We start from the raw sequence: 20787 nt of genomic DNA, 5'->3' as shown, positions 1-20787 counted from the left end.
TAGATCTGGGATTCGCCACTAGACCTCGTGCTGTTTTTGCTGCTCAGGGTGGGTCCAGGCTGGGAAAAGGAGTAACGATCGTAGATCGTGGGTGGGGTTGCAGACCTCCCCAGACTCACTGCCCCTATCCCCTACCCTGCCCCTACCCTGCTTCTCAGCTGGGTGAGGGGGGGATGATGCACCTTCTTTGTTTAAAGGGCAGCAGAGCACCCCAAGGGGCAGCAGAATGGGTGTGCTGGGGGGTTGACTGGAGCAGGTTCCTCAGTTTATGCGGCATCTGGAAGGCTCTCTTCTCCAGGAGCTCAGAACACCAGTCAGTTTTACAGAGCTGATGCCTCCCTGGGCTCTGCTGGCCAAGTGTCTGTGCTGTGCACAATCCTGCTGTCATCCCCTGGGCTTTCCTGTATCATTTCGCTGAATTTCATTGCCCTGACTGAAGGATCTCTGGGGATTTGGCCTCTTTCCTAGACATGATCCAAAGATCCTCCCTGCTACATTCCAGAACCCATGGGATTCCCCCCTATACCCCTCCCTTACTTCTCCAACTTGGTGCCCCCTGCTCCACAGCACGGCCAGGCAGATCTGTCCTTGCACCACCGAGATGGCTGAGACTCCAGGAACTCTCCGTCTGTGGCTTCCTCAGGAAGGTTGGCTTCTGGTTATAGTGTGTGTGTGTGTGTGTGTGTGTATGTGTGTGTGTGTTTATTTTGTTTTTGGTCAGGTTCAGAGTTTTGTGCAGGCGAGATTGTGTTTTTCACATCAATAATGAGGAAAGCGTGCTGAATATTCTCTCCATTTTACATACATATAAGACAAAATGTGGCTTCCCCCTAGAAAACCAGATCACTTAGGCCGTCAAAGAAACTAGGGACATGAGTTGAACTTTTCTATAGACTGAGCTACAAGTCTCTGGACTCTAAGCTCCTACGGGGCCGGGTCTGTTGTCTCATCCTTCATCTCTTCTGGCCTCTTGCTGGCCCAGAGCCTGGCTCTTAGGATGCATACGGTGCGTGTTGGCTGGACACACTTTCACTCTCCTCTCCATTCTGCCTCACGGAGCCGTGCCTGCCCTTTGAGCTCTTGTGGGATGAGTAAACACAGGAGAAGTCTCATTAATGCTACATTCCAGATCCCAGTGTGCTTTCACATTGGATCCCATGCAGTTCTGGCCTGATACGGCCATTTCAGACATGAAGATGGAGCCTCGAGGAGTTTAGATCAGTGGTCCCCAACCCCCAGGGTCATGGACCAGTACCGGTCCATGGGCTATTTGGTACCGGTCCGCAGAGAAAGAATAAATAACTTACATTATTTCCATTTTATTTATATTTAAGTCTGAACGATGTTTTATTTTTAAAAAATGACCAGATTCCCTCTGTTACATCTGTCTAAGACTCACTCTTGATGCTTGTCTCGGTCACGTGATACATTTATCCGTCCCACCTTAAAGGCCGGTCCACGAAAATATTTTCTGACATTAAACCGGCCTGTGGCCCAAAAAAGGTTGGGGACCACTGGGTTAGATGACTTCTCAAGTTCACACAGCCAGTGGGGGCTGACCCTGAGCTTGAACCCAGCTCAGTTGTGTCAGGGATTGGCAGGAAGTGCCCGAGCAATATTACTGCCGTACTTCCTGGAGGCCAATGGAGGGGGTGGCAAGGGGCACAGGCCGCAGAGGCTGTTTACGAGTCTGTGTTGAGGCCCTGTGGGGGAGGGAGGAAAGGCCAACCCCATTCTGTGGCATGCCCAGCGGGGTGTTTCTGAGGCCACTTTGTGACCACCAGGCCTTTCCAACTTTTCCCACCCCCATTCCTGTAAACTCCAGCTGCCTGGAATGCTTCTCAGGCCCTATGACTGGAGGGTAGAGGTTGGCACTACCTTCCAGGAGCTCCTGTCTCTCTCATGCCAGGCCCTTGGGCTCCACCCTCCTACCTTCTCCTTTTCTAAAACAAACAAACAAACAAACAAGCAAACAAACATACCAGTATAGCCTTTCCTGCCTAAGGCCAGAGAAAATGTCCCTGGGCCTCCCTATGTGCTGCCTTCTGTGTTTTGTCTTAAGAGGCAGCCTATGCCTGACCTGTGGTGGCACAGTGGATAAAGCGTCAACCTGGAAATGCTGAGGTCGTCGGTTTGAAACCCTGGGCTTGCCTGGTCAAGGCACATATGGGAGTTGATGCTTCCAGCTCCTCCCCCCCTTCTCTCTCTCTGTCTCTCCTCTCTCTGTCTCTCCCTCTCCTCTCTAAAATAAATAAATAAATTAAAAAAATTAAAAAAAAAAAAAAAGAGGCAGCCTAGTCTCATGGGAAGAGGGCCGGATGGAAATGAGCAGGTAGGAATTCTGACCCCGTCTCCCATGTAACCAGGCAAGACCTATTACCTCTCTTACAAAGAGAGGAAGACAATGTGATACTCTTCACTACTGCCCCCACCCTTGTTTCTCTTACCCTTTGATCCTCTAGGGTCAGGTGGGTTAGCTACCTGAGCAGAGAGGAGTCTCTGAGTCATCTTCAGAACATTCTTGCATTCAGTGTCCACTTAACCAGTGTGGAAACTGGAGCACGAGGACCTTTGATGGGTTAGAAAGCCAACCCTTCCCTCTCTGTTCAGTGTTTGGAGGAGATACTTATGCCTCCTCTGTGCTGTGGAATTATGATACCTGATTGTGTTGCTGTGAGTACTTAACTGAGATGAACCATGGAAAATGCTTAGCCCATTTCCTGGAACATAATAAAGATTTAATAAACGTTACAACTAAACTCGCTTTTAAGAACAAATGCTGGTAGGTCTGTTTTCATCGAATTTGGGACCACGATATTCCCAGGAGACCCTCACACCTCCTTATGCTGACCCTCATGCCTTTTTAGAGACAAAGCAGAATTAGGCCCCTTTTGTCTCAGTGCCATCATTCGGGAACCCCTCCTTCCGCCACTGCTCCCGGGCAGCAAGTGGGAGGAGGAGGAGGGAAGAGTCCTTCGCTCAGTCCGCCTTCCTGTTTTGTTCTGGGCCCACGTTATTGCCTGGCGGAGTGCAGTTCAAAGCCTGTTCTTTTATGATTATAATAATGCTTTGTCTTAATGCAGCTACTCTGCTCTGAGAAAGTCACAGTGTTTTGCTAGACCTGTTTTCTGGGCCCCCTTGATCTTTTTTTTTTTTTTTTTTTTGTGGGAGAGACAGAGAGAGTCAGAGAGAGGGACAGATAGGGACAGACAAACAGGAAGGGAGAGAAATGAGAAACATCAATTCTTCGTTGCGGTTCCTTAGTTGTTCATTGATTGATTGCTCATATGTGCCTTGACCAGGGGGCTATAGCAGACCGAGTGACCCCTTGCTCGAGCCAGCAACCTTGGGTTCAAGCTGGTGAGCCTTGCTCAAACCAGATGAGCCCGCGCTCAACCTGGCGACCTCAGGGTCTCGAACTTGGGTCCTCCGCATCCCAGTCTGATGCTCTATTCACTGCACCACCACCTGGTCAGGCTGGGCCCCATGATCTTGAGGGAACGGCTTGTGTACCTCCACAATGGCAGTGAAGGCTCAATGTGACATTTCTGAGGTTTCACCACGTGTGAGACTCAGGTCTCCGCATTTCATGGGTGATCTCACTTAATCCTCGCCACTGCCCTGCGAGCCGGCCACATGACAAGGTTACTGTTATTCTCATTTCTCAGATGAAGAAACTGAAGCTGAGTGACCCAGCCACATGACAAGGTCACTCAGTGAGTAAGTGGCTATGTTAGAGAAAGAAACCCAGACCCACATGCTGGCCAGTGCTGCTCCCGAGGGTTTTCAGAAAGAATGGGGACTCTCTGGTCTGACCCCAGGGAGCCCCATTCTCTACTGTAAAGGAACATTCTCAAGGGAGGCGGGAAGCCATGGAAGCTTAGGAGCATTCTTTTTTATTGAAGATGGAATGCTTGAAGCCCAAAAAGGTTAAGAAACTTATTCAGGTAAAGCTGCACCTGCTCAGTGTGAGTAGGGTGCCAGACCCACGGCCCTGCCTCCGGTCCAGGTCCTCACGTGTCCTGCCCTGGCTCTCGTGTTTCCTGAGGTGGCACTGTGGACCCTCAGGGCCTTCATCCTCTCTTCCCCTCCAGGCCTTTTAAACCTAGAGAAGCTGCTCCGGCAATTCCTTATCTCCAAGGATACCCTCTCAGTCCGGATGCTGGATGACACCAGGGACCCCACCCCACTCCTCAAAGAGATCCGGGATGACAAGACAGCCACCATCATCATCCATGCCAACGCCTCCATGTCTCACACCATCCTCCTGAAGGTGGGAGCCGGGCTGGGCGGGTGCTGGCGGGCACGGAGCCTCCTTCTCCCCTCTCCCTCCCTCTGCGCTTGCGCTCTGCCCCCTCCTGGCTGTGGGCATCCTTCTGGGCCACAACTGAGGGAGCCCTGGGCTGGACCTCTGAACTCTGACAAGACTTGTGTGCTTCAGTTTCAATGGATGACAGCTGAAAGGAGAAAGCAGGATGATGGTGATGTCATAAAAACACTGAACTGGTGCAGTAGGACAGCCATCAACTACGACACTGGCCAAACCTAGACCCTACCAGGGGCTCTGAGGTGAAGGCCATGGGTTCTAAGAAGAACTAGTGTTGTGGGAGTGGGATACTTGGGGGGCTTGGGCCGTAGGCTTTTTGCCAAGTGCTATAAAAGTATTTCCATCTTCAGACAACCAGGGCAGTCACGTCTGGGTGGACCACTGAATGCTGGCCCTGCATGTAATCCTTACCCATGTTCCGCAGTTCACGGATGCCACTGTGTAATTTCCCAGGGGAACCCTCTCAGTGGCTCCGTGAGGTAGGTATAGTATGTTCACCTGACAGATGGAGAAACTGAGACTCTGGAAGATTAATGGCTTTGTTCAAGGCCCAGCCCTGTGAGGCACAGAGCTGAGCTGGCACCAATTGTCCCTGACTGCAAATAGAGTGGTTTATCCTATCCAACCCCTCGTAATACAGAGGGGCCCCTGACTCAGAACATATATGCAGTGGAAACTAGAACTCCAAGAGGGCCGTTTGAGAGAGACAGAAACAGACAGAGAGGGAGAAGTCAGGTGCCTGGGCATCCATACTGGACAAACAGCTGGAAACAGCTGGGCAGTCTTGGAGTCGCCTGGTACCAGTTCCTGGGTTGGTGGCTGGGCTAGACGTGCAACCCCAAATAGAGGGAACCCTGCTTCCAAGCTTCTCCATGACTCGCAGCAGCTCCCCCAGCCTCTCCAGGCACATTGGCCCCATTCTAATGGCATTTTAATTGCACATTTAAAAGCAACCTGCCATCTATCACTGGGGGAGCGAGGCTTCTCGTTAACCTCTGCCCAGCTGTGAGGAGCCCAGCAGACACTTTGATGCCCGTCTCTCCCTCCCTCTCTCCTGACCTCAGCCTCCCCAGCTAGTTTTTGTTTCTGTGTTAATAAGAGATCTGAGTGCATTCTCTGAGTACTGAGGGCTATCCCTGCAGCCTGTTGCCATAGCACTTTCTCACAGTTCCAAACCCGTGTCTGTCTGTGCGCATATCCCCAATTCATGTACACATATGCACACGCACAGAATTTTCCTCTTTTCATCCTTTTTCTCTTTCTTCTCTTATGGTGGGGGCTAGGATCAATGGAGTCATCAGGATGGAAAAGCTCCTCCAAGTTTTAGGACCTGAGAAGTACAGGCTGAGGAGTCCTCGGGCCAGGCGGGGAGGAGGGAGTAGTGTAGACGTCGCCCCCCACCCCTTCAGGGGGCAGGTCAGATTGTGCACCCTGCAGAAGCAGAGCCTGGGCAGTCCCCAGTGGAACCCTCTTATGGGCTCCCCTTGCCCAGGAATCTCGTGGTTTCCAGCACATGCAGTTGGGCTTTCTGTCTCCCCATCCCCCTCCCCCAATACTATGTCTGGTTTATTGTTGAAGTTTTGGAAAGTACAGAAAAGCACATAGAAGAAAATAAAAATTATCTACAATTCCATCACCCAGAGATTACCACTATTAGATTTTGACATCTATTCTTTTTGCCTTTATAGACATATTTTTCTCAAAATTATCACCATACTCTCGTCTGCAAGCTGCTTTTTCTCACTCCATTGTATGCTGTACATGTCCTCATTACATTATTTCTCTACAAATATTTTAATGGCTATATCATCTCCTATCATGCTGGACCATAATTTACTTGACTATTCCTTTATTATTGGAGATACGGGTTATTTTAAATATTTTGCTACAATAAGTAATGCTGGGTGCACATCTTTTTTGTCCATAAATCTTTACACGCATTCATGAATATTTTCCTAGCATGCATTTCTAGACTTGGAATTACTGAGTGAAAGGTATGCACGTTTGAAAGATTTAGATGTGATTTTCCAGATTACCTTTTAGAAAGACCAAAACAATTTACACTCCCACCAGCAGAGTATGGGTGTCTTATAGCACCCTTGCCAATACTGGGTCTTTTCATTAAAAATGCTTTTTACTTTTTCCTGTGGCTGCACCTTGGAAGGAAACTCGGCCTGTAATGATCGTTACTAGCCAACGGTTCTGCTGGGTGGCCAGTGGCAGACCTTCCTGAGACCATTTATGGACCTCAGCCCTGTGACCTTGGACCCAAACTGATCAGTAATGACCAGAGTGGCACTGAGAAGCCCTGTCCGCTCTGTTCCCACTGGACTTCCTGGGGGCCCCGGGTAGGCAGGCCCCGCATCAGTCCCGGGCTCGGTCCTCATGCTTCCCGGACTCTCCGCTCCTCCGTCACAGGAATCACGGCGCAGCCTTGCGGGACCTCGGGAAGAAGGGACTCAGTGTGGGAAGCAGTGTGAGCAGGGAGCACACGGGCCTTCTGGGGTGCTCGCCCAGCACACGCGAGCCTGGCTCCGCAGCTCTGCCGCACTCTGCCGGCCCTTGATTTCAGGAGGATTTGCGGAGTAATCCCCTACTTTTATTGAGTGGCTGTTCCGGCAATGAACTTTATGTTTACCCAGAATTCAGGTCTTAAAAAGCAAGGCTCTCTTGTCTTTTATCTTTAGGACAGCAGATTTCACAAAATGGGGTTTAACCATCTAATGTTGCTCTCTCCCAGCCTCCTGCTCCCAGCCCGTCCCTGTAGCCAGGGGGCTCCTTCAGCCTAGGCAGTGGTGAGAAAGAACAGCATTTTCTATGGACCATGTGAGTGTGGAGAGATGGATGGGGTGGACATCGTGCCAAATCATCCTCTTGAAAGAAGAGGAAATGTAGCCTCACATAGCAGTCCGTGAGCTCCACTGTGACCCCACATAATCTTGTCCCAGTCACCAAGGCCCTCTGCACTTCCGTTTCCTGCGGAGCGGTGGTGATATAATCACCCCAGCCTGTTCCTCAGGGAGACTGGGATGGCTCCTCTCAGAATGCTCACAAAGTTATTGAAGCTCCTTGGGAGATAAACAGAGGGAAACGGGATCTCCCCTGGTCTGTTTCTCACCCCCACCCCGCACCTGCACCTCACTTAGTCATGAAGAGATGGTTTCTCAGGATACATTATGAAAACCTGACCGTCTGTGAAGGATGAAGACTCTGGGGAGAGCTGGGCTTATTAGGTACGTGATCTGCCTGTTGGTTTCTATAGCACTGGTCACACTCAAGCCAGGAACCCTAATGGGGAAGCTTGGTCAGGAGTATTTATGATGGCTACAAAGATCAGACTTAAGAGAGGCTGTTCTGGAGCAGCCGTTCTCAGCTGGGCGGTGATGACACACTGGTGTGCCATCCAGGGTGAGGCATGTCACCAGCAGCTTGTTTCTTACTAGTAGTAGAGAACCAACGTTTGCAAATGACTGCAGATGGAAGAACACTGTTGTGCATCGCGCTGACTCACATTCTGACAAAGGATGGAGTTGATTTGGGAACTGCCTACAACCCACAGGCTCTCCTGTCTATGACTTGGCTCCTAAAAGACTTGTGTCAGTATTTCCATTAATATCACAGTCCTCCGGGGGAGTTTGGGCTGCCGGGCTTTCCTTTTAGGAGACGTGTGATCTTGGACAAGTTATAGAGCCTTTTGGTGTTTCAGTTTCCTCAGCTGTCAGCTGGGGGTGGAGGTGGTGCCAACCTCATCAAGTTCATCTGAGTAAAATGCTCCCTAGGGCTCGGCGTATACTGCACAGTGGGTGTGAGCCCTTGTTCACGTGCATAGCTATGGAGATCATTGTTATCGTCTGGTTTGTTATTTGCTTCATTTCCCTGAAAGTCATTTTGGTTTCCGCGCTCTCTGGTATGATCATGGGGGATGTGTCGTGCATGAGAACATCAGCTACTCTGCGTGTCACTGCAGGGATAAGGAGCGGGGTGGAAGTGGAAAGACCCCATTCTAGAGGCCAGTGTTTTTGTGCTCCATCCTTCAAGGTCAAGGGCAAAATAAGAACAAATCAAGATGTTCTACTCTGCCTGGAGCCGAAGGGCAGCGAGCGAGGCGCGTGGTGGTGCGTGGAGCCCGTGCTGCTCGTTTACTTCCTGTGGATATCTGTTTCCCTCTCCAATCTCCTTCTCTTCTCTTTGCAGGCAGCTGAACTAGGGATGGTGTCGGCCTATTACACATACATCTTCACTAATCTGGTAAGACGTTTTCACAGCTCACTTCCTTGGCATAGAGAGTATCATTAATTAGGGTCAGTGGGGTGCGACAGAATGAATCCCCAGAGAGGAGGATGGGGAAGACAGAAGCAGAGGCCAGCCACAGGGGCAGGGTGTGCTGGAAACGTGGACGTTCCAGAGCCGCCGGGATCCTCGTCCCAATGATTCTTAGTCTCGGGATAACGGGAATTTGCAGTCTAATCCTCCATTCCAACGCCACCAGCTACATAGCACTCTTTCCTCTGACGGACAGGTCTCCCGTTGGCCCAGTTCCTGGCTTACAGTCTCTGCATGGTCAGACCCATCTTGACTCAAAAGCTAGGGCCCAAGACGTACATGTGGCCTACGGTGGCTGCACCTTCAGCAGCCACATCTGCTGAACCCTCTTATTTCGCAGAGGAGAAAAGAGGTCCGAGGAAGTTTTATTGCATCAACTGGGAGCGCTAGCTTTGCCGCCTAGCAACCGTGTGCCCTTCAACAAGTGCTGAGCCTTGGCTTCCTTGTGTGTGAAGCGGGGATGAGAACGGCTCCATCGTGGAGTCGCTGCAATTTTGAAACTACGCGATCTAATCTATGCGGAGGCGATTTGAAATTGTGAATTTATAGGAAACGCAAACGGGTGATCTGAAGTAGAGACACGCTCAATTAGAAAGAACTTCAGAGAATGGTTTTTTTAGGAGAATTTTATAGCTTTTTATTGTGAAATAATGTAAAAGATCCACAGGAAGTCACAGAGGAAACGGAGGGACCATGGGTCCTTCACCCAGCTTCCTCCAGGGGTTAACACCTTACACAACTGGAATAACATTCAAGCCAGAATATCAAAATCTGGTCTGAATATAATGCTACGATTCTGTAGCCTCACTCACCACCCTGATCTCCACCACCCCTAACTTCTAGCAACTGCTAATCTGTTCTCTATTTCTATAATTTTATGACTTCAAGAATGTTCTATAAATGCAATCATGCAGTTCACCTTTTGAAATGAACTTTTCTTCTCTCCCCGCATATGCCCTGGAGATACATCCAAGTTGTCACATGAATCAATAGTGTGTTCCTTATTAATGCTGAGTTGTACTTTTCGGTGTGGGTGGACCGCAGTTTAATTAACCGCCCACTCGTGAGAGACATTTTGGTTGCGTCTGCTTTCTGGCTATTACAAATAGAGCCGTTACGAACAATCATTCCGAGAGGAAGTTTATTTTATTTTATAAATGCCTGCACTAATTGAGAGCACTTAAGTGGCCCCTTCATTCAGACGTGCTTTGGATGTAACAGGCACTGGGTCAGATATTAGGGATTAAGATGGGAAAAAGAAACTAAGTTGGCCTTGGAAAAACTCAAAGTACCTATTGTGTGAAGCAGTAAATTCTATTAGATATGTAGACAGAATGCTGTACACACTAAAGCAAGGGCTACTTGCTCCACCTGGGCCGGCAGGAAGTGCTTCACCAAGGTAGAGGAAGAGGAAGGCCCCCCAAAAAGGGGACTTTAAGCGACACTCTGGAAGATGGGTAGGGTTTTTCTAGATAAACAGAGAGGGGAAGAACATTCTGGGATAAGGAACTGCATATCCACATCATTGGAGATTTGAAAGCGTTGTACATGAAGCATGCCCAGGAAACTGTGAGTCACTTCAAACATATAGACTGCTCTAGGAATAACTGTCTGGTTAATTATTACTAATTATCTAACTATCTGTGAAAATAACCTAGTTGGAAGATTTAAGGCAGACATAAGTATGTTAGTGAGTGGAATCCAACCTCACAGATTTGGCTCCCAAATCTTCAAGAGGAAAAAGTTGCCTAAAAGTTAAGACTTCCTTGGTCAATGCATGAGATGGGATGACCTAGGAGTTGTTCAGTGTCCCCCCAGGAATTAGGGATAGGTCTCCTGAAATGTCCTGTGAGGTGGAGGAGATGCCTGGACTTTGGGATCCTTGTTTTTTTCCAGCTGCAGGTTCCCGTGAACAGCCCTTTGTTGGGGCCAGTAGGGACTTGCAAACGCTGAAGCCTTCGTTCTGCAGGCCTTTGCGCCCCGAGCTGAAAGTCCCCTTGAAGAATCAGGGTAGCCTCCTTTTTGGTGCAGGGGTTCCCTTCTGAGTAGGCTTGCCAGGAACTCATTTCGTCATTGCCTCATCCTCCACCTCTACAATCTGCTTGCTCCACTGTTGGAGTTTTCTCACTGAAGTCCAGCCATGTGTAGAGGGCTGCACAAATCACGCGTGCGCAGCTTGATGTCCTTTGTGCAAGTGAGCACATCTGTATGAGCAGCTCCCAGACCCAGCACCCTATGGGTCCCCCTCCGCCCCCTACCAGTCACCACCCCTCAAAACATAAAACACAGGCACTTCTTTCCTTATGTATATCTTCTTTCCTAGCTAACCCTACTGCTGTACATCAGAGCATGAACATGAGAAGGGGAGAAAGGATTAGAGGATTCCCAGAGCAACACAGAAGCATTTGCTTAAAGTAAAGAGGCATTAGGGGAGCCCCGGCAAGTTGGCGGAAGAGAAAAGAGATATTAAAGTACAGTTGTGTTCCATCTTGGGAGCCGGGGAGGGAGCGCGGAGAGGGAAGGGGGAGGCCAGGGGCTCCTTGCCTTGTGCAGCCTGCCAGGGGCACTCCGCACATAAAGCCGCCCTGGCAGCAGAGGAGGAAGAGGCTGGGAAGCAGGGAGTCACAGGCACGGCCTGGCGGGGGGAGGTCCGTCCTTCGGGGTATGAGTTCCCAGCACAGTCACTAGGATAAGGTGGAGTTGCTTGGCTTGGAGGATTTTAAGAAGACAGCATCGCCCACACTGTGCACCACCACTCCCTCTTCTCAGAAGTGATGGTGATGATTGTGATGATTTTGCTGATGGGAGACGCACTGGCCTGTGCAGTCAGCAGGCCCGGGTCAGGTCCCCACTCTGCCTCGTACTCACTGTGTGACTCTGGGCCCGATCCTCTCATTCGCAAAACCAGGAGGATGCAGTCTTACAAGGTTGCTATGAGGGTAAGTATGATGCATTATAAGTTGCACAGTACTATATATTTCTACAGCATTGTCTTTTTTTTTTTTTTTTTTTTTTTTTAACACTATGATACTTTCAGTTTCCAAAGAGCTCGTCTCCTTTTTTGGGTGGGCCCAGAGGAGATGAACTCTGGGAGCGTGTCTCAGATTGTTCTTTGAACCCAGAATTAATAAGATTCACAAAGTCTGTAAGTTTGCAAGGGGATGTCGGAATAATAAGTGCAGGAATGAGGATGGTTGATTTATAGTTAAGAAAACAGAAGCAGTGCCGTTGCAAAAATCAGTCAGTGAGAGAGTGTTCTGGAAACCTCTCAGTGCCTTGGCTTCCTGGAATGGACAGTCCTCTATAAGGAGTAAAGAAACTATTTTGAAGTCCATTCTTTCTGCCCAGTTGCAGTTGGAGTCTAGGGCCAGAGTGGGATGGGCTTCATAAAGAGGATAATGAGTTCTTTGATTTCTTTTTCCCAAACACAGATGTCACCAGACTTTAATTCTTCTTTATTCCTTCTCTGAATTTCTCAGGGACCCCCATCATGTCCCATCTCCCTAAATTCTGCCAAAAGATGCAGCAGTTCCTCAGATCAGCTTTTTCAGAGCCATTATAACGAGCCAGAAAGACACAGGCTTTTCTTAGGTACATATGACTTAGAATTCTGGTTTGACCAGCTACCAGCTCTGTGACCCTGTGCAACTGACTTAACCTCTCTGAGCCTCAGCATCCTCGTCTGTAAGTGGACACTAGTAATACCTGCCTCAGGAGATACTATCCACACAGCAGCCAGTTTACAATACTAGTGTAGTATCCTTAAATAATACTACATAGTACCTTAAGAAGGTATTCTTAAAAGAATACCTTCCCTTTACTAAAGTCCTGTTGTGAATCAGTTTCTGTTTGGTTATTGTCTCCTGAGGCAGCAGGTATTATTAGTGTCCATGTACAGATGAGGTCACCAAGGCTCTAAAACTGGGATAAAACAGTGCCTTCTGCTAGAATTGTTGTGAGGTTTAAATGAGAAAATAACTGAGAAACACTTATTACAGAGCCTTGCATGTTGAAGGTATTCAATAAATATCAACTCTCATTATTACTCAGTTACTCAGCAACTTGTGGTGTTCCTGCCTTCTGGCTAATGTGAATTGTGCTGCAGTGAGCATAGGCGTACAATGATCTGCTCAAACCCCTGCTTTTAATTCCTTTGGATATATACCTAGAAGTGGAATTGTGGGATCGTGTGGCAAGTCTGTGTGTAATTTCTGAGGAACGGCCAAATTGTTTTTAAGTTGTCCCATTTTTTTTATTCCCAGCAGTCATTTATGAGGGTCTAATTTTTTCCATGTCCTCACCAACACTTGTTTTTTTGTTTTTGTTTTTTATGATAATAGTCATCTTAATGGGAATGAAGCATTTAGATGTCTTTCTTTCTTTCTTTCTTTCTTTCTTTCTTTCTTTCTTTCTTTCTTTCTTTCTTTCTTTCTTTCTTTCTTTCTTTTGTATTTTTCTGAAGATGGAAACGGGGAGGCAGTCAGACAGACTCCCATATGCATCCGACCGGGATCCACCCGGCATGCCCACCAGGGGGCGATGCTCTGTCCATCTGGGACACTGCTCTGTTGCAACCAGAGCCATTCTAGCACCTGAGGCAGAGGCCACGGAGTCATCCTCAGCGCCCATGCCAACTTTGCTCCAATGGAGCCTCGGCTGTGGGAGGGGAAGAGAGAGACAGAGAGGAAGGAGAGGGGGAGGGGTGGAGAAGCAGATGGACTCTTCTCCTGTGTGCCCTGGCCGGGAATCGAACCTGGGACTCCTGCACGCCAGGCCGATGCTCTACCACTGAGCCAACCGGCCAGGGCTGATGTGTTTCTTATTTCTATTTGGACTTTGCAAAGGCCACATGGCTGAAGTTGAGAGTCCTGATTAAGAAGCTTTATAAAGAGAGAAGGAAGCCAGTGTATAAAAACCCAGTCCTTCCTCAGTCAGACCTAGTGAAAATCCCCAGTTCAAGGGCCCACTAGCTGTGTGCCCCTGAAGCCATGAAGGGTTTCAATTTTCCCATATGTAAAATATGAATAAAAATATCCATCTGTAAAATCTTGGTTAAATTAAAAAGTAGCTATTGGTAGCACTTTGTATCTGGTAGGTAATACCAACTAGTATAACATAAATCTCAACATCTCATGGCTTCACACAATGAAAATATATTTGACTCAATTGAAGGCCCAAAGAGAGGACCTGATCAGTGGACAGCGTTCCATAAGGTTATTCAGGGGCCCAGGCTTCTTCCTGCTTATGGATGTGTCCTCTGAGAGGCCAGGAAGCGAGGGGGGAAACATGGGAATCTGACACAGGAGGGTTTTACGGGCCAGGCCTGGACATGGCACATAGTATTCCTTCTCCCAATTGCATTGGCTAGAACTCAGCCATATGCCCGCAACTACCTGTAAGGGAGCTTGGGAAATAAATGTCATCGATGGTCTGCCCAGGGAGAGGAGGAAATGGGTGTGGTGATCTCTGGCAATACCTGCCACATTATTAAGTTATTCATCATCGTCACACATCTCTTTCACGTATGCTGGAAGAACAGTTGGTGTCCTAAGCCCTCACGTGTCTGTTTAGAGGATAACTTGTAAAAAGCTCCCTACAACTGAAAGGCTTTTCTCCTGGAGCGCTCTTGTCCAGGTGAGCTGCTGGCCGGACAGTCCCGTCTGTTGTTTCCCGGGGGGGGGGGGGGGGGGGGGGGGCATTCACAGGACTGTTACTGATTCGCTGTACTTGTTCCGCTCTTTAATCTGGAAGGAGTCTCTGTCCTCCAGTTAGCCTCTGGGTTTGGCTAGGGAAACTGCTGTTCTTCAAGACGGATGGAAGTTTGGATAAAAGATGCGAAAAATGAAGGGCCCTCGGGCAAAGCCTGGTCAGCTGCTGAGGCAGCAGAGATGCCATCTGAAGATCGGAGGGACGGGAAGGAGTGCAGTTTGAGCTAATAAATCGGGAAGGATTATCCAGCTGCTAATGAAGCCAGAGAGATTTGCAATCACTGCCTAATAGAAAAGATAAAATCACCCTCATCTGTGTCAGAGGGCACAGATGGGCCCCATGCCAAAGGAGGGAGATGCCACCTCAGCAGGGAGAAGTGTGGAGATTTGAGGGCAAGGGGCAAAAGTCAGGCTATGTCAATGAAAGGCAGGAAGTACTTGGGCACTGGGAGCGGGTGGCTGTGTGGCATGGCTAACTGGATACCACAACCACTGTTTTATTACCATGTGCTGATGCCAGGCAGGGTCTGCACCACTGTGCTGGAGGGCAGGCTGCAGTTTGGGCTGTGTAGGCAGCAGGAACCTCAGAGTTTTTCCCTGAGGGAATCTAGAGAGGAGGAGCCAAGTGCTGGTGTGGGAAGGGGTTTCACCAGCCGGAGGCCTCATCATGCCAGGATGGGCAGTGACTGTGGCTTCTAGTTCTAGCCCGCCACCAACTACCTGGGTGTCACAGTAATAGCGATCGTTGATATTTATCAAATACCTTCTACATACAAAGCTCTGTGATAAGTGCTCCTCCGCGATCTTCTCATTGAAACCGCACAACGGTTCTAGCAGAAAGCACTGTTTCACCCCCATTTTAAAGATGAGCGAGCTGAGGTACATAAAGTTCTGCTATGTTGCTCAAGGTGGTGGCGCCAGATGATGAATCCAGGCTTCTCCGCCAGACTTTGAGCTCTTAACCAATTCTCTCGACTGCCTTTACCCAGGCGAGCCAGTCCTCCTCACAGGCTTCGGTTTCTTTATCTTAAAATTATGAGGTTGTATTGGGTGATCTCTGAGGGTCGTTTCAGTCCTGGGCTTGTTCCATCTCACAAACTGTTGGGAGCATTTCAGTTCACTGCACCCTCGGGTTGGCATTCCAAGGGAGAATGATCCATTGGATTAGAGGGCCCACATGGCCCATGGAAATGGTTTCTGTTCAGCTAACAGCTGCTTGGATTTCCAGACTGTAGCCAGGTCCCAGTGAGTCCCGCAGAAATAACTGTTCCATGCTCCCGTCTCCGTCTTCTTTGGGCAGAATGAATATAGGCAGCCAGTTTTTCTTCTTGGGCTCCGTGTTATTGTCAAGCATACGGAGCTTGTGTTTATTTTTCTTAAGATTTATCAGAGAGATTAGCCGTAAGTAATTGAAGTTGCTAAAATAGTTACAGAAAGGGGACTAGGGGCAGACAGGGAGGGAGGGAACCAACTCCAGAAGAAGTGAGCATACTCACCACCCCTCTCTTCCACTCCTTCCCTTGGCAAGCCACCCCTACTCATCTTTCAGGTCTTGATTAAATGTTACTTCCTCAGGGAAGTCTCCCTTGACACCCCACTAGGCTGAGTTTGCTGTTATACTCTTTCCCAGAGCCCTGCATTCTGTATTTTGTAGCATTCAGCTCAAGTAGGAAGTCCTTCTGTGCCTGATTTCTCCACCAGACTTTGAGCTTCATAAAAGCATGTCTGCCTTGTTTGTCACTGTAACCCTAGTGGCCTGCTGGCACATAGTAGGTGCTCAATAAGTATATGTTGCATGAACAAATGAAGGAGTTCATAACATTATAAAGTCCTTGGACTGGGAGGGCTGGCCAGGTGAAACAGCTCACCTCCTTGCCTCCAACAGAGACTCAGCTCATCCCCACTAAGCCCATAAGCATAAAGGTCTGAAGCTCGCCAGGAGGGCCACGCAGCACCTACTCGGTCTGGAATGCCCTTCCTCCACCCTGGGCTAGACAGATTTAGAATTAAGGGTGTATAGGGCCATGAAGGGTGGTTTTAGTTCAGGACTCAAGAGACAAGATGTCAAAGGGTTCTGATGAGTGAGGGCGATGTCAGAGTTGGCACTAAGAATGACCATTGAGGTAGGAAGAGGCAGAGGAGTCCAGGGACCATCTGACCAATTGTGCTGAATAGTCTGTCATCTGGGGCTGCTTACTCCACTGGCCACAATATGCTCAGGTTGGCCAGTGGCCTCTTCTGGCAGTACCTACCTGGCACCTGACTCATGAAGTCTTTGAAACAAAACCTCACCTTCAGGTTTTAAAGGTCATTGTGAAATGATGTCATCCTGTCTACTGTCTCCATGGCTTGGCAATGAGGTTGGGTGAGGCTCATGACTGTGTTGACACAGAAGATAAAACATGATTTCATGGAGGCAGCCAGGGCCTCTGATCAGAGAAGACTTGAGTTTGAATCTGGGCCCTGCCATATATTATATGTATATGCAGCACAAGACTTAACCTATTGGAGCTTGTTTCCCTTTTGTGAATTGGGAATAATAGTTCTTACAGCATCGTTATTACAACCTGGAAAGTTTCTAAACCTCAGTGGACTGCTAGTAAACATCATTTCTCCTTCGTCTCTTCCTACCCGTTTCCGTCTTGACTGTTTCCATCCTTAGACCTCAGTTTTCTGATTTACTGCCTGCCTTTAGCCCTCTAAAACTCCAAAGCTATCAGGCACATTTCAAAACTGGTGTCTCACCTAGTTGGAACTCCAGTTCCCAGGGTGCTTGAGCCTCTTCCATATCTGATAGTCATTTACTGAAAGCACAGGGCACACACACACATACATCCTTACACACACTCACTACTACACTTAGAGCTAGCCAACAGCTACAATCCATCAGTCGGACAACTTTCTAGTGCTAGAGCGGTTGATTCTAAAGTGTAGTTTATTGTAAAATTATAAAGACTGTCCACATATTTCACCTTTATTGAGCCTTTTAGAAGAACCACTCTGCATAATACAGTACACTTCGGTGAATAAATATGTTTTTAGTGCAACTAGGGAAGAGTAATGGAGTGAATGCTCCCCAGGTATCTGTCCGAGCTTCCCAGGTACCATCCCCACCAAATGCTGTCCTTGAGGGGTAGCAGATCCGGCTTTGACAGTGCCTCCTGGGCATACATGGCTACAGTGGCATCTTGAAGAGAAGCTATCACTCTGAGATGGTGCTTTCTGGCTGGTAAACGTCCTGTACCTGTTCTCTGAACTTGGCCAGGTAGAGGGGGTGTATTCAGAAGGAAAAATGGCAGGAGAGTCAGGAGGCATTGACCGAAGAATTAGTCTTTGTATTTGCATTTGGCGGAGAAGCTCCTTAGCCCAAGTTATAGAATTATAAAGTGATTACTCAGACATGATTAAGCGACATACCTATGGAAAATGCTAAAAATCAACTATGCTCGTTCAGCAAACATTTCTTAAATGCCTACTGTGTGCTGCGGGATACAAACAGCCTTACAATGTAGCTTAAAGGGCTCTTGGTCTCTAAATGGGAGGTGCGGAAGCCCAGAGGAGGTCTTGAGTGCCTTCTCGGGAGCTTAGAGAAGGGTTTACAGATATGGCCTCCTTTGAACGGTGAGAAGTGAGAACGGGGGAGTGGCATGTAGGCAGAGGCAGGTGATGGGCTTGAGAAAGAGCACAGTGCCTGTTTGTGCGGGGCCAGGGGTGTGGTGAAGAGAGGGGGCAAAGGAGTGTTCCGGTCAGAGAAAACCAGAAGTGCCCTGCCACGTTGCCAGACATTTTCAGCATCGGTGATGGCATTGGCAGTCCAAGCCTAAGCTTGGCTGTCCCAGTAACCAACCATGTGTGTGACCTTTGACAAGTCCAGCCTCCTCTGGGGAAAAACTAGAGGCTCTCTGCAGACCTTGCAACGCACACTCTGTTGACTTCACAGACTGTCTGGCTATGCAATAAATGGCTAAAGGAAGCCTCCTGCTGTCCTGTTTTCCATGTGAAGTAGGCGACTTTCTTCTTCATGGGTCTTCAGCGTCCTTGTCTAGGTTGCTTCTCCCTCCAGTGCCCTCCGCTGCACGGTCACTGGGTTGGGCAGCACCCCATCTCTGGAGCTCTCTGGGCGGGCCCCTCACTCCCCCTTGCCCGGGAGGACTGCTTGGTGGCCCATGTCCAGCCCACGTCCTCAGAGCCCTGATGGATGATGGTCCTTCCCCATCTCAACATTCAATTTGTGTCAAGACGGTAGTGACGGATGACAGCATTGAATTTTGAGGACTCTTTTAGAGCACCCCAGTAAATCTTGTCATTTTACAGGCAAGGAAAAAAAAACTGAAGAGGGAAGGTCACCTGCCTGGCTACCCACAGCGAGTCAGGAGTGGAGGGGAGGCAGTCTCCTGACCCTCAGACCCCCATCACGCCATACCTGTGAACTGAGCACTTACCCTGCTGTCTGTCAGGGGTGCGACAATGAATACAGTCTGGTCTTTTCAGAGGTTGGATTAGAGGGAAAGACAAAGACAAATCCAGGCAGATTATTGTAAATTCATGTGTTAAAATGATGTCAATGTCCACAGGGGGTTATGGGAACAGCAGAGATGTTGCCTTTGGCCTAGTCAGGTAGGCTCAGACCCAGGGGGCCTTAAAGACTCAGCAGGAGGTAGCCGAGTGGAGAAGTGAGTAGGTAAGTTACCCCAAGTGAAGGAGACACATGCGTTGATACCTCTTACAATATTTGCATTTTAACCAAAGACTTAACCAAGGAAAGGGACCTTATAGGAAACTATGAAGTGGGCGAGGAAGGTGTTTCAGGAGGGGAGAGCCTTTCAGAGCCTCACGGTACTGCAAGCAGGCAGCCGACAGCCAGCCCCCTGTTCTGTGTAAGGCAGGGGCAGAGGGACGGTGTGACCCAAGTCACACCTTGAGTGTGGTGATAGCTTATCACAATTGTCCTTCTCACACTGTGACTCTCTCTGACTTTCTCTTCTGCAACCAGCCGGAGAAAACTGTCTTTAAAGGGCTCCTGGGCTTCGGTCAGGTCCACCTGGCTCCTTTCTCTCTCAGAGTCGTGTCGCATAGCGTGACCCAACCTGCCAACCTGAGCACGGAAGAAAAAGTCACCATAGTCGCAGTCCTGGGGCTTATATGGGATGGGGGTGGAGAAAGGAGGGTATTGAGGGTCACCTTAGAATTTTGCCCACCACATGTGCCAACTGTGTAAATTAGTTTGATTATTTTTTTACTCCTCAATCCCCATCACCTGGTGAAGGTTCGGCAAGGAGACTCCTAGGCAGAAAGCCAGGAGGAAGACCCTGGGGACCCCTGGGGCAGGCAGTTGCTGACGCTCTAATAGAGATCCTCCTCTGTTCTCCTGCCCCCCACCCCGTGAGGCTCTGAGGAGGGCATTTCCCTGAGCCTCTGATAGTGGTCTGTAATCAAGCCCCCGAGAGAAGACAGAGCCAGAACGCAGGGAGAAACTGAGGCCGCTTGGGACTGGACTGCTGTAGCTACCACAGGGACTCCTGGCCTGAGAAACCTGGGCCGTACTGACTAGAGTGATATCAATGAGTGTTTGAAATGCATAGAGAAACAGGGTAAAGACATTATGGCAAATCACATTATTATTACACTCTAAGTGCTGTTATATTACAGGCACCATTAGGAGTAGCAAGTGCTGTTATTATTAAGCAATCCAGCATTTCTGCCCCCAGCATCAGGCTCCACCGCAGTGTCAAAAGCATCAGTAGCTCCAAACATCCCCATCTGAGGCTTCTCCAGGCCTGTCATTGTGGTTGTGGTGCTGACAGCTCACACTCACAGCCCAGTGGTAAGCATGATACCTGCCCATCCCCCGGAGCCTCTAGCCATAACCTGCACCGTGGAGGCCTCTCCTTTGAGTTTCAAAGCTGGATTTTTATCTTGACTGAGAGTTAAGATCTTTCCAGAACTACCCCTGATCGTATTTCTCTCATGCTTAAAAACCTGCAGTAGCTCCCCAATATGCTCAGAATAAAGTCCAAAACAGCTTCCTATGAACCTTTAACTCTGGGCTTTACCTTCCAGTATTCCTCGCTACCCCAGGCAGATGGAGTGACTTTCAGTCCCCTGAATTTGTCCGGTGCCCTCGCTCCTCTGGCGCTCTGCATATTTCATTATTTCTTTGTCTGAGAGGTTTCCCTTCCCACCTCTTCATCGGGCTGCCTGACTCCTGCTCATCTTTCAGACCTCAGCTTGCAATCAGCTCTCGGCTTAGGAAAATCAGCAGAAATTCTGATAGAGGGGACCGCCTTTGTCCGCCTTCCTAGCACTTGTATTTTTCGCTGCTCGGAACTTGCCTCCCACTTGCCTCTAAGGATGAGCACCTTGTGAACAGGGACAGGGCTTTGCTCACCGCTGTCATTCTAGCTAGCGCCTAGCACTACATGCTGTGAG

General features: G+C 49.0%; 1 protein-coding gene across 1 annotated transcript in view; it reads left to right on the top strand.

The window, feature by feature from the left end:
* GRIK4 (glutamate ionotropic receptor kainate type subunit 4) overlaps positions 1 to 20787 on the top strand; it is a 379418-nt gene that overhangs the window by 243432 nt on the left and 115199 nt on the right. The window contains exons 6-7 of the mRNA XM_066259819.1: positions 4095 to 4273; positions 8522 to 8575. Of these exons, the coding sequence (XP_066115916.1) occupies positions 4095 to 4273; positions 8522 to 8575 (233 nt within the window). The remainder of the gene's footprint in view (positions 1 to 4094; positions 4274 to 8521; positions 8576 to 20787) is intronic.

This window comes from Saccopteryx bilineata, chromosome 2 (assembly GCF_036850765.1).
Source record: "Saccopteryx bilineata isolate mSacBil1 chromosome 2, mSacBil1_pri_phased_curated, whole genome shotgun sequence".
In the NCBI taxonomy this organism is placed as follows: domain Eukaryota; kingdom Metazoa; phylum Chordata; class Mammalia; order Chiroptera; family Emballonuridae; genus Saccopteryx; species Saccopteryx bilineata.
This window is presented reverse-complemented; position numbering and strand designations above follow the sequence as displayed.